The 14,748-nt window shown below is 43.0% G+C and overlaps 1 protein-coding gene across 1 annotated transcript in view; it reads left to right on the top strand.

The window, feature by feature from the left end:
• The first annotated feature begins 206 nt into the window (after positions 1-206).
• The window catches only part of LOC115596433 (uncharacterized), an 82,264-nt gene continuing 67,722 nt past the window's right edge, over positions 207-14,748 (top strand). Inside the window, exon 1 of the mRNA XM_030441521.1 lies at positions 207-1,315. Coding sequence (XP_030297381.1) covers positions 1,205-1,315 — 111 coding nt within the window. The 5' untranslated portion in view covers positions 207-1,204. The remainder of the gene's footprint in view (positions 1,316-14,748) is intronic.

The following is a 14,748-nucleotide window of genomic DNA, read 5'->3' as shown; positions in this document are numbered from 1 at the left end:
CTCCCTGCCTGCCAGTAGGTGGAGCTTGTCTCCTTTGGCTTCGAGAGGAAAAGAAAGAAGGAGGGAGAGAAGGAGATGATTAAAGCGAGAAGAAAGACAGCGAGAAGAGAGGCTGGGAGAGAGAGAGAGAGAGAGAGAGAGATGGAGGGTGGGAGAGGAAGAGGGAGGGAGGGAGATGGAGATGGAGGGAGGGAGGAGGGAGGAGAGAGCAAGCGTCAGCACTCCATGCGTTAAAAGGGCAGATGGTAACCGCGGGTAACTGAGGAGCAAACCACTCTGCTGGCCACAGAGCAAGAGATCAGCAGAGAGAGGGAGGTGGAGGGAGGGAGGAGAGCCAACACATGCAGCGCAGCAGAGGAGAGGAGAGGAGCATCTGAGAGGAGGCTGCACGCCGGCTCTGACAGAGGGAGGAGAAGACTGAGTACTTCTTCTTCTTCTTCTTCTTCTTCTTCTTCTTCTTCTACAAGGAGGCAGAGAGCACACACAGAGAGACAAACAAAAGCCAGGAGACAAAGAGGAGAAAGTATCCCTCCTCTCTACTCAGAGAGACACAGAGACAAAAGAGGGAGGCAGAAACAAGAACGAGGTTGGAGAGATTGTGAAGTGGAGGCAGCGGACGGGAGATAGTTAGAAGGAGCTGCGAGGCTGATCAATGAGAGGCTGAGAGATTTTTTTTGGGGAGGGGGGGAGAAATTTTCGACTCAGCAAGGAAGCGAAGAGGAGGAGGAGGAGGAGGAGGAGGAGGAGGACGAGAGGGAGCCAATGACAAGGAAAGATTGATGAATGAAAGATGGGAGCAAAACATCTGGAGAGGATAAAGACTTAGAAATATTTAAAGGGGGACAGAGGCATCCGGAGGGAGTTTAGGAATATAAAACGAGAGAGACAGAGAGAGAGAAAAGACAAGAGTGGGAGGAGAGGAGGAGCAGAGGGTGAAATATTTAGAAAGAGAGAGAGAAGATGAGCAGAGACGAGTCAAAGAGTCACCGGCAGAAACTTGGAGAAGAGAGGGAATAAATCAGAGCAGTGGGGGGAAGTGAGCTCCTCCTTTACTCTCTCATTTTATTCCTCATTTTTTATCTTAACTCGACTTTATAAAAAACAGAGGAGGAGGAGAGGAAGAGATGAGCAGACGCTGAAGGAAGGAGCAGTTTTCAAGACTTCAAGAACTTGGAAGAAGTAGACGAAACACAAGTCGAACCCAATGGCGTGCTACTACATTGTGATCAGTTCCACCCACCTGCGTGACGGACAGCTGAGGAGCATCAAAGGTGTGTTCAGGGGACCAATAGGAGCCAACGGACAAAGAAACACGGTAAGGGGCCTAAGCTAAACTGAGGTGCTTTTATTTTGAAAACTTTCTGCAGATGGTGGGGCGCTCAGGTCTGACTGTCTTTGGTTTTAATTGACGTTAATCCGGTTTAACGCAGAGTGCATGTGTGCCTTCGCTTTTCTTTAAAGCCGGGAAAGCGTTTACCTCTAAATCAGCGTTGCTGGAACCACTCCCACCCCGTTTGATTGTCAGGTCCTTAATCATTGTGTTTGCCGAGTTAATTAATTGCCACTTCCATTAGGTTAATTGACTTGGTATTGGAGGCAGGGAGATGCAGATGGCAGGGGGGGAGGTTGGGAGGGGGAGCTCGCCTGGCTCCTCGTCGGCGTCTCCAACATGTTCGGCTTCTTGTTTTTCCTCCTTTTAAGTCTTCGATGTTTGAGGTCGGTTGGAAGTCAGGAGGGTTTGTTTGTTTCCTTTCTCTTTACATTTACATTTATTCCCAGTTTGACGTGCAGATCAACGTTGCTCACACAGTTTCTTGCATCTTCTCCTTTGACGACACATTTTCTTTTTGATGTAACATTCTTGAAGCTGAAATATAATCCGATGAAGTACAGTTGAAGTGCATTTTTTTTTTCTCAGGCTGGTGACAAATTAAAGAGCCTATTATAAAGAAAAAAACGTGAATGAAAGATGAGTTCAGCGTGCCATGTGCTGTCCTGAAGCTGTGTGGGAAGATTCGTGCCGACCAGATGACTCAGAGCCCTTCTTTACTTTTCTCTCGGAATCTAAACTCCCCGACTAAAACCTTGCACCTCATTCTCCTTCGCCGAGCGTTACAGGAGAGCATAATTAAAGCGAGTCCTTGTGGACGAGCGCCGAAAATTCCTACAGGCTTCAAAGAGAGACGTCAGATGAGATGTCGAGAGGTTGTATGAGGGCAGTAGCTACACGGAGAGCTACTTCTTTTTTTAAATAAATGACAGTACATATAATCACAGAGCAGTCGGCAGGATATCATGTTGGCTGTGATACGTCTGTCCCGTCACATCATGTTCACGTTACATGACCTGACGTTCGTATCAGGAGGTGGAGGTGAAGAAGGCTGCCGGGCCAGTGACCACAGCTTGAGTGTGAGATTTCAACATTTGTAGACATGATATCACTGCGTATTTTGATATATATGTGGTGACGAGACCTCAGGACATCTACAAATCAAAAACATGATGTTTTCTTAAACCTAACTGAGTTGTCACAACATGAAATAGAGAACTGAACATTAAGAAATGTAAAGTTTAAACGTGTCAGTGGTTTGCAGAACATTTATTCTTGCGAGTGGTTTGAATTTCCATCAAAAAAAAAAAAGAAAACGTCTGTTTTTATGATACTTGGATGCGGTTGAAGTCGTCACATCCACAGTTGTTTTTGTGGCAAAAAAACCAAAACAAAAAACAGGAATTTTAAGCCAAAACATGATGTTTTCTTTACCCTTACCGAGTGTTATTTGTGTCGAACCCTAACCAGAGCGTAAACACAGCGTTGTCACAACATAATATAGAAAACTGATCTTAAAGAAATGTAAAGTTTTAATGTATCGGTGGTTTCCAGAAGGAGCATTGCAACATTTAATCTATATAAATATGATGATATTTATTATTTGGTAGCAGTTTCCCCAGTATTCCTATTTTTACCATACTTAAATAAATGAATACCATTTAATGAGTATTTATGAGCATCTGTTTATGCTTCTTAATCTTAATGTGTAAACTACTATCTGAAATCCTTAATCAGTATTTGGAGATGAAAGGACGTCTTTGTGGTGACAAAACCAGGTGTTTTAATCCAAAACCTACGTTTTTCAAACCCTGAGCAGGTGGATTTTGTGCCTAAACCCAACCAGATGTTGACCACAGAGTCGTCACATGATAAACCTAAAAACTGCAGGAACATCGCCAACTTTAACCTCCTTTAAAACACGTTTTCATCACATTCTCGTCCAGATCATTAGAAATTAATTAAAACAAGCGATGAGTAAAACAGCGATCAGTAATTCAGACAGCTTGGTGTCTTTGTTCTGCCTCGTGCGACGCGACTGTCGCACCATATTTCACTTTTACTTATATCAATACTTTCTAATAACCGTCATAAATCATGAATTATGTGGACACGTCGCGGCGGAGTGATGGGGGGCTGTACGTCTGTGTGAGGGACTGGCCCGCGATAAATCAACCACACATGTGACTTAGCCTGCAATTAACTGAGAAGCGAACCGATCGAGCCTGCGGCGGCTCGCGTGGCGTTTGTGTTCGGCTGCACAAAGCTCAACATGTAGATGCTCAACCCTGCTCGGCATCACGTGAATATACGTGATAGATTGCTGGTATTTAAGGCTTAAAAAGGAAAAGCTAATGAGCTAAATCACAAAGCTAGATCACAGCAGAAGTGAGGAAAAAAGAGGAGCCAGAGGTGCTGACGACGGCCTGATGGAGATGCAGTCAGAAACGTTTTAAAAAGCAGCCATTGGCACGCTGCGTCTGAGTGAAACGCGAGGCCCTTATCAGCGTTCATAAAAGATCCTTGATCGTGTTTTTATGGACCGAGTGTGCGGTCACTTCTGCGAGCCGTCGGGAGTCTAATTTGCCGCTTAAATTGGGGGAAAAACAAACTCAGAGAGGCAGAAACGGAGAAGCTGCTCTGACACCGCAGCATCATCTGTATTCCTCAAAGTAAAAATGCTTGAATTTGTTTGCAACACTTCTCGTGACCTCAGCGTGTCTCCTCCAAATCCTCTACAAATCACTGCTTAGGAGATAAAACTGTTCTCCTGACCCGACACCGCTGTGAGTGAGGTTCGGAGATGTTTAAGCACAAAGAAATACACGACTAAAGTGTGGGAGAGATCGAGGTTTGGGTTTGGATTTAGCACAAAGAGGACCTCTGTTGACATGGTTACGATGAAATCCAGTCCGTTAATGTAAGACAGCGAACGTCTTTAAAGGATCGGGGTCGTTAAGTGTCGAGCAGTGAAGGAATTGTGATGTGGACTAAACCTGAATTCTGTCTAATGGCCAGCAGGGGGCGACGCGGCCGGTTTAAAAAAAAAAAGTTGATTTATTACCTCATTGAAAAGAGTTTATGGTCTCAATCTCTAGTTTCACGTCTTCTTCAACACATCATGATGTACATTTAATAAATAATGATCCCATTTAGAGTAAAATAGATGATAAAAGATGTTTTAGCAGCTATCAGGGCGAGTAAACGTGATCCAATCAGGATTTCTTCCCACAGCTCCGCCCTCTTTTATGTACGGATAAAAAAACAAAAACAAGATGGCGGCAACCATAATATATCCCTCTGTCTCATTTATATTAGTGTAGTTAGTTAGCAGGCGTGCTTACTTTAATCAGTTCCTAATAAAAGGCTCAGCAGTGGCTAATTGATTGATTGATTGATTGATTGATTTTACGGAGAGAGAAGACAGATGCTGTGTCTCAGTTCAGGGTCTGCATCCTCTGAAGGACTCGGCCTTTGCGGTCTTTGAAGGCGAGTCCTTCAGAGAGACCTTGTTAACCTCGTCAGCCGTTGTTAAATGTGACGGTCCAGCCTTTGGAGCACTTCCTGGTTGCGTCACCAGAAAGCCAGAAACCTCGGTGTAATTATTGACATGTTCAGCAGCCACATTAAGACAGTTACAAAGTCAGCCTACTATCACCTTAAGAATATATCCAGGATAAGAGGGCTTACGTCTCGGCAGGATTTGGAGAAACTTGTTCACGCATTTATCTTCAGCAGACTCGACTACTGTAACGGTGTCCTTACAGGACTCCCTAAAAACTCCATCAGACAGCTGCAGCTGATTCAGAACGCTGCTGCTCGAGTCCTAACAAGAACCAAAAAAGTAGATCACATCACTCCAGTTCTTAGATCTTTACACTGGCTTCCTGTCTGTCAAAGAATAGATTTCAAAGTCCTGTTGTTGGTTTATAAAGCATTGAATGGTTCTGATCTGCTGCCGCGTTATGAACCATCCAGACCTCTGAGATCGTCAGGTACCGGTCTGCTTTCAGTCCCCAGAGTCAGAAGTAAACATGGAGAAGCAGCTTTCAGTTGCTATGCGCCACATATCTGGAACAAACTCCCTGAAAATTGCAGGTCTGCTCCAACACTCACCTCTTTTAAATCAAGACTTAAAACATTTCTCTTTGCCACTGATTTTAACTGAAGCAATTCAAGTCTTTGAACTGCATTATGACTCTGACTCTGCAGTCTTGTTTCTTTTAAAGCTTCTCTATCTTAGCCTACTTGTTTTGATGTTTGTTTCTTAATGTTTTTACTGGTCTTAAAATGCTATTTTTATGTCTTTTAATGTAATTTGTGTGTGCCTGTAAAGCACTTTGAGTTGCCTTGTGTCTGAATTGTGCTACACAAATAAACTTGCCTTGCCTTGCCAGATGTTTTACCCTTACGTCACGATTTCTGCCGCCCAGGCCCGCGAAAGTGACCATCTACGCCACGCGATGTCGCCATTTTCTCTCTTTCTTTCTTCTTTTTCGGGTGCGCAAAGAATCTTGGGATATGTGAGGCCACGAGGGGTCGTAGCTGTGCATCCTCCAGAAACAGGGAAAGATGGAGCACTTGGAGGAACCTTTGAATTGGGACTTTGCAGCATCGTGACGTAATTGGCTTTCAAATGCTCCTCCAAAGGATGCAGACCCTGTATTGAGACACAGCAAATGAATCCAGAGGACGACACGTCAAAAGTGAGAACAGATGTCAGAAATCCTGTCAGGACAGATTATAACATATAACATTTGTAGATTTCTATACAATAAGTGAGTTGGTTTTGTTGTTTTCTTTCTAAAAGATGCAACTGTGACATCTGAGTATCAGTTTAAAGGCTTTTGTGACAAAGCTGGGCTGTAAATGAGTTTCAAAGGACCCGTGTCAACATAACATTTCCTTCTAGCTAACGCTGTGCTAACAGAGGCTTTACTACACAGCTAACAACGCACAGGGTGACAAAAAAAAGCTTACAGGAAACATTCAGTGTCCAGAGAATCTGCTCTCACAGATGGGTTTATCTCAGGATCAGCAGACGCAGCTAGAACAAGATTATAGTCCATTAACTTGGTTATCAGGGTGACGTGTCCCGCCCCATCAAATGTATGATCACTTGCCTGAAAAAGAGCGACAGTGACAACCCCGGAAAATAAGTTAGGAGATTTTCAACAAGAAGTTCTCAGATCGGTCGCACAAAGTAACTCGTCCAACACTGCTGCGACCAGGAAACAGAACCCTGGAAGCGCTAGTCTGGATTAATGGCACACTGACCTCTTCTTTGTTGTGTATTTTGCATCAAAACATCACATTTTCTCCTCCTGCTGTTGGACGTAAGTCATAATTCCCAAAGATGAAAGACGTCTTTGTCGTGTGAGCGTAAAGAAATGTGGTTGTTTGGAGCCGTTCGCCTGAAAGAACCGACTCAAATAATCTCTCTTCTCTTTGTTAGAGTTAAAAATAGATGCTCGCTACCTCTTCAAACATATTAATTATTGTGCTTCACTGAAAGAGATGAGAAGCTAATGAAGCTGTTACGGCGTCTTTAACGAGTGCGAGCTTCCAGACGCGATAAAATGTCATCAAACTCAGAAAACATAAGGTAAAGTTTTCTCCCGCTAACACAATACCATAAATAAATGTTCTTTAATTACCGCCACGAGAAGAAAAAAAACGGCGGCATTTCAAAGGCACGCGTTCAACTCTGTTCGTCACCTAATCCAGGAATAGAAACGCTATATCAAGAGATTTAATTGGCGAACAACCACACATGACTATCGCCAGTCACCTTGGATCCTCATGTTTCCCCGAGTTAATTTTTATCTCGGAGGTTCTATAGCGCAGGCAGGTTCTGATGAAATTGCATGAAACGATCATGTCTTGAAAAATTCAAATAACATGCTCATTGAACGGAAAATGAAGGGCGATGTGTGTGTGTGTGTGTGTGTGTGTGTGTTTTTGCGACGGCACAAAAGGGATTGCATTAGAGAGACACGGGCAGAAATAGGCGGCGGAGTTTGAAGCCAGAAGAGTGTAAAGTGAGTGTGCGGAGATCAGTGGGACGGATGAGTGTCGACAGCTTCCTTTTAACTCTAATGACTCAAGTTAAGTCCCATGATTACGCCAAGATGTGTTCATTATTTATCAGCGATGACTAAAATAAACCTTTAAATCTCATCTGCTTATCTACGGGTAATATAAATGTATCTTTGCTGTTTCAGACGGGCGTTGTTTTACATTTTAAGCACATTTTCGAGGCTTTTTTTCCTCTAAACGAAGTTTGTAGTTTGAACGCCGATCGATTCGAGGAGCATTACCTCACACTTGTACTGTGGCGCCGACCATGCTGTTAAGTTGTGTGTGTGGGAGGAACACACTTTCAATTTTTAATGACATCCAGCTTGTTTTTTAAACGGAGGTTGAATGAACTTATTTTGTTTGAGGCGCAGGTGCCGGATGAATTATTGACTCTCACGACAATATAAGATTTAGCAGAAGATATTTGTCATTTCGAAGCGAGGAGAGCGACGAGAGTTTTTGGTAATACGTCATCGATCATCTCATCACAGTGCGATGTTCTGCAGGGGCACCAACATCCACCTCCAGCATCCGCTTCTTCTTCTCCTTTCTCTTCTCGCCTTCCGTGTGTAAAACAAAAAGCAACCACGCAAATCCTTCGACTGTCAAAAATCCTGTACTTTTCCTCGAACTTGCTCGCTATCTCTCTGTCTGACGTATGTCATCATCTTGTAGGGTCATACCATCACAGGAGGGGCCGCTCATTTATCCCCCTATGTTTCTGTAAATAGACTTGACCTGCAATCGGTTCATTGGATAAACGCACTTCCCATTCCCAGGAGGCTTTGCTTCATTCTACGTTAATTTAAGAGCAAACAAACTTTAACTAAATTGCAGGTTGTTTTTTTTTATTTGTGACCATGAAAGTTCTGTACCGCCTGAATAAGCAGAATTAAATTAAGATAGGCTAAATATAGTTAAGATAAGCTTAAGATAGTGTGCAGGGTAACCATGACTGAGATATAGAGAGTCAGTAAGTGGTATAAATATCTGTTGGACTTGTAGTTCATCCTAATTTATAACACGGCTCTTCTTAATGTTGTAGAATGCTCCATTCACTTGAATCGGCCTTCCCAATGTTCGACGGTCAATAAGCATATTTGATCGTCGTTAAGGAAAGTGGCCTTTTTGCCTCTGATTCATGTATTTCGTAGCAATACGATACTAAAATCTTTGCTCCACAAGTAGTCCGGTCACTTTTCACCGCAGCGTCTTCGGTCGACGTCAGCTGATCTGTAGTCTACTGCACATCGGAAAAAACGTACTCCTAGGCCACTAGTATGGATGAGTTTCACATTAACTTTGATATTTTTTGGGAAAATACGGTGATTTCGAGTCCTGGCAAAAGGCTGAGTTGTCGTCACCGGTCAAGAAAAGAAAAAGAGAGGAAAGCAGCGAAGAGGGAGAAGAGAAACTATATTTCTCTGCTGAAAAACACTATGAACGGTAACAAATACATTGTAAAAAGACAAGTTCTCTTTCGTGTTGGCAAGTAGCCGTGTAATAAGCGGGATAATGTATAGAACGGACCGCCGTTCTATACATTATCCCTTACATAGTGGATGTCAGAGAATTTAAACAACGTCAATAATTTCGATGAGCCCATGGTTCGGCCGCGTACGTCTCACAGCCGCTCAGAATAATCTGTGAGTCAGTTCACGCAAATTCATCGGCCGGCCGACCGGGAAAACTCCTGATCGTCCTGATTGCCTCTCCGCTCCTGGCTGGCGTTCATGTGAGACCAAGTGGACCTTAAGTACATCCACCTCATCACAACAACAGTACCGGACCGAGCGGGACAATGTGCCCTGACACACCGAAAACACTGCTCAGGAACAGCTGGAGGAGCACAAGAAAGATGTCCAAATTCTGATAGAGCATCTTGTAAGATGTGCTGGAGCAGTTCTGATCCACAAAGGACCCAGAAGATCCACTATAAAACCCTGTAATGTTCTGCCTGATCAGCGGAGGGACATTTTTTGACTTTGTTTAAAAAACATTGTTGCTGTAACTTATCATTCTGTTGCTGACGCTGCGTCTGAACCGCCAGCCGACCTCACGCTCGGCGGAATTATAAATATCTACACGCAGCCGGGAGACAAAGCAGAAAAGGAAAGATGTGAATTAATCAGTGGAGAGAGAGATGCAGATATACACATGTGTATTACATCACGATTACATGAAGTTATCAGCATCACACCTATCACGCTCCGTGACATCGAGCGTGATGACACCCTGCAGGCATGTTTGATGATGGGAGGGCTGAAAATAACGTTGCGGTTGCTCGACACCTCGCCGAGACGCCTCAGACGCCAGTTTTTCACTGTCGCCGAGGCTTTAGCTCATGTGCTAAGTGCCGATAATGACCAGCGGAGCCACTCGGTGTGTGTCCAAACCACCCAAACAAGCTGCTTTGATCCTGATATGATCCTGATATGAATATTCTGCTTACCGACCCTGTTATCTTCAGAGAATGGACTCGGACTCCTTATAAGTTATTATAAGACATGAAAAAGAATACAAATGAAGATGTTACTCCTCCATCTGATAGAAGACACGATGATGTTCCTTAAACAAGAAAAAGATCCAGTTTGTCTCTCGCGGGTCGAGTCAGAAATGTTACTCAACCTGGCAACCCCGCTCATCTTATTGTGACTTATTCATGCTTCTGTTGACTAATTTAGTGCATCATACCGTATGTTTCCATCTGGATTGACGGCTGTGTAGACTAACGTACGTATGGCGTAAGGGATGTTATCTCTCTGACATTTAAATGTGATTTATGTAAACACAAATATCTACTAATGCTACATTTGTACTTTGTCACTGAGCTCGGCTCTGACAAAATGACTGAACACATCTTGTTTTATAAAGATATTTACGATTACCACGATACAAACAATTGAAATATCATGTTTATGAGTCCAGTCTTTTGTTTACGACGTCGTCTCGTTGGCTTTTCACCAGTAATTAAGTGTAATTGTTATTTTTTTATACATTCTTTTTACAGTTATGGTTCCAGACTCTCTCCGACTCCTTGCGCTTGTAATTTGAGGGTAATTTATTTGCTAAAACAAACAGTAAACTAAGTTAAAGGCAGATTTGATTGATAGCATTCATAAAAAAGAATTTTCGAATCGAATATTTGACATTAACCTGTTTTATTCTCTTCTCATAGCTTCATCCTATAATCATTATGACCGTCATGTTCATCAGAGTTGAGTAACAGCTGATTATACAGAACTAGCTGTTCTGGAGGTTTTGACCGCATCACATGATAAGAACACAGAGTTTGGATTTGAGTTTGCAATTAAAATGTATTTCCTTTTTCTGAAAAAGCTTTCAGGAGTTCTTGTTCATGTCGGCGTTACAAAAGCTCAGCGTCAGAATCGACTCTTGACCTTTGAAACAGATGATAAGAAGATAATCTCCTTCGATATATATATGTATATATACTGAAGGAGATTATCTTGTTACACACACATATAATGATAAGAGTTGTTCAAATAAAACAAGAAATTGAGCGTCAGAGTCGACTCTTGACCTCAGAAGCATCAGATGAGAAAATAATCTCACCCTGAGATCGTCGCTGTATCGTATCTGAATCTTCCAATCACACTCGACCTTCTTCTGAGAGAATTTTGTCCACTTAAAGGAATATTTCACAATATTATAGTGATATTGGGAGCAGTGTCAGATACAGTATGTTCCCTGACGCCTGTGTTTTTGTCCCTTGATTGCTCTTTCAGGCGTGCAGCGCCTGAATATATCACGTCTTAACTCGACAGCGTCGTTTCTGTTTCATAACTGCGTTTCACATTTAATTATCATTCCGCGAGATGTTTGACACTTTGCTGTTTCGACAGGTGAGCGTTTAGCCGCTGCAGAGAGCAAACACGTCTCACGCTGCATGCTGATGTATCACCCTCCTCTGTCGCCTCTTTAAAGGAACAGAAGTCCTCATAACACCCTGAATCAATCGCTTTTTTTTTTCCTCTCTGTACCTTAATTTGCTCGAACGTGCCAGAGATATTCGGGCACGGTGCCGGTGTCTCTCTGTGTTACTATTCATGCTGTCAACACAGCTCGTCTCAAACCCACACCGGTTGGTCCGAAGTCTTCATTTATTGAAACAACGTTTTTAAAATCGCTGAAGGAGCGCAGCCCGGCGCTCTGCTCCTCCTCTTGCATGTGTGTTTTTGTAAATCAGGTAGTTCACAGTGACTCTGCGCGGCGACATTAATTCATGATAGCCCACCAGCTGTCAGGGACCGTTTCACACCTTTTCCCAATATCAGTTGTGTTGCTATAGAAACATTGATTCCAGTAAGTTAAATAACGCTGATTTTCTACACCCTACTTGGCAACACAGATTTGACATCAGATTCCTTCTGAGCGTTTGATTTTCTCTCTGCGGTGATATTTGTTTGTTTGTGAACGTTTCCGGCGCCGGATGTGACGAACGTCGCTCTCGAGGACGAACCCGTCTGTCGTGGAAATTATCTGTAATAGAGTTGAATTTCAGGAGGTGATATCTGTCATTTTTAAGAGCATATTGCAAGTTTAATCATTTGCAAATGGAAACTCTGAGAGTCAAAGTCTGTGGTGACAATCAGCAAACAGTTTCAGACGTCACAGAGTATTTTGTCATCTGCATTGAACATTTTCCCCCCGCAAAAATGTTGCTAAGATCACCGGTGAAAAGACGATTCACGATAAGTATCACCGCGATTCTGCAGTAATCGATCCGCTGCAAGAATCATCCAACAACAGATCACAATATCTGTCTTAAGTGCAGGAATTATGTTTTGTCTGCATCTTCACGTTCATGTGGGTCATCGCTCCAATGTGAAATAGCCATAAACTGTCGGGAAAGCAAAACTTTTCCAGAGATAAAACAGGTGCAGTGGTGCTGGAGTGCAGCTCTGCCACCTTTTATTACAAAGTGAGGAAAAAAAAACATTCACAGCTGCAAAATCTGTGTGAAAATCATATAATTTTAAGCACTTCAAGATCCAATTATCACTGAATGTGTCATGTGTGAGCTGAACCCTCCTCCGCTTATATAGCTCGCTAACATTAACTAGCAACTAGTATAGATCAGCTGGAAAGCTAAAAGTCGAGGATGTTACGTCGGCAGCAAATCCACGGCCACAACTTAACCACGTGGGTTCACACAGGTGCGCACAGGTACCTAAACAAACAGCACTGCATGCTATGAAGAAGTGAATCTGGTAAACTGAGAGGAAGCGATGGAATATAATCCCCCAAATCGATATCTGGTTGACCTGATTCAAAGTTTGATTTGTGTTTTTATTGTACATTTACAACACTGTGCCCATGCTCTGTTTGGATTTAAACACAAAACCCACTGGTTTAAGAAAAGATCATGTTAAAATATAATAATTAGCTGTTTTATTCACATTAATTCATTAAACACGGCTGGAATTTGTCTCCAAAACATCCAGAATTCTCCTGCTCACATATGTTAAACCACGTGAACGGCGGCCGCGTGTAAACTCGCCGTCCTCGTCACTCCTCCAGTATGAAACTCTGATCATAAACTCGCAGTGTGAACGTGATGTGACGTGTTTCGTAGAAGCAGTAAAGGTGAAGCTGTCGGTGGTTTGCAGAAACATCAACTGCCAACATGTTATTCTGGCGACTGGGCTGGATTTGCGATTTCTGGCTTTCAACTGAGAAATTTTTGGATGTGGTTTCTTAGTCAGGCTCCAAAATGATGATAGGGTATAATTTGCACATTGTAGAGGATTTAATACGTCTCTATTACAAATCCTGCTATAGTGTCACATTTTCTTTTTCGTTCTTTCTTTTCTGCTTTTGAGATCATTTCACACCTGTTGGGAACCTGCCGGGGAATATTTCAGACGAGAAGCAGAGAAAAAGACACTTTTCTCGCTGTGAACTCAGAAAGAATAACTTAAGAAAGTGAACATTATCATAAAACAATAAGAGATATAAACTCACACACATTCAACTCTGGCGGTAGAAGAAGGAGGTGGTTCACGGGAGTCGGGTCGATTTTCTTTATCAGACGTTTGTATTTAGCGTCGAGTGTTTTCAATTAAAACCACAGGTGCTGCCGACCGGCTTCTAACAGCTATAATGTCCTTGAGCAATATTCTCCCTCGCGGTGCTATCGGCTATCTGACAAGAGGCCTAACAACACCCATGATAATACAACACTCTAACCTACTGCCTCTCAGCTGTTAATATGTGTGTGTGTGTGTGTGTGTGCGTGTGTGTGTGTTGAGGTCTGAGCTTGCCAACAACATGGCTCCTCACTCCATAAATTAGCGCTGATGAGGACACTCTGTGCATGCGTGTGCATTTGTGCATGTGTGTGTATGAATCACTAAGTCACTGTGCATGCACGTGGGCATGCACGTGTGTGTGTGCGGTGTGTGTGTGTGTGTGTGTCTGTGTGTGTTTTAGCAGTTGTGAGTGAGGCGGTTGGTCCGTCTGGGTTCGAGTAGTTACGCATGTGTGCGTATGCAGGCATGTGTGTGTTCAGAAGTTTTGGCTTGCGTGGCACAAGTGTGTGTGTATGACGGAGTGTGTGTGTGAGGGAGTGTGTGTGTATGACGGAGTGTGTGTGTGAGGGAGTGTGTGTGTATGACGGAGTGTGTGTGTGAGGGAGTGTGTGTGTATGACGGAGTGTGTGTGTGAGGGAGTGTGTGTGTATTCAGTAGTTGTGAGTACATGGTGTGCTTCATTGATGTGTGAAACATCAGCTATGACTGTGGAGCCATCTGCTCCAAAGGGAGAGTTATACTGCAAGTGTGTGTGTGTGTGTGTGTGTGTGTGTGTGTGTGTGTGCATGTATCTTCTTCTCCACACATGAGTGTGTTTGCGTGACACAGCAGTGTGTGTGTGTGTGTGTGTGAGTGTGTGAGTTTCCGACACAGTCTGATTACTTGGCCGAAACCAACAAGTTGTTTTTTTTTGTGCATGTGGGACATCGTGAAGTTTAAAAAGCTCCAATATCTCGTCAATACTTTCAAACATTTCCTCTCTGTGAAATGTTCAGACTTCAGACATACAGAATATTTTAGTTTTTCTACGATCTGATCTGTGATTCCTTCAGATATCACCAGGTTCTCCTCATTGAACAACAACGTGTATAATCTCTCTAAACCAAAACATACAAGTCTTTTCTGATCTGATGGCTGGAAATCGATTAAACCTCAAACAAACACCTCCTGCCGGTTTTCTTTCCCATTTTCTTTAACTTGCCTTAAAATAACGTGAGGAAATATCAGATTTAGTGGAGGACTTGATCTCACGAGTGTCTGAAGGAGACTGTAATGTGATCG

The sequence above is a fragment of the Sparus aurata genome, chromosome 15 (genome assembly GCF_900880675.1).
Source record: "Sparus aurata chromosome 15, fSpaAur1.1, whole genome shotgun sequence".
Lineage (NCBI taxonomy): Eukaryota > Metazoa > Chordata > Actinopteri > Spariformes > Sparidae > Sparus > Sparus aurata.
The sequence above is the reverse complement of the archived record's forward strand: the minus strand, read 5'-3'. Positions and strand labels throughout refer to the sequence as shown.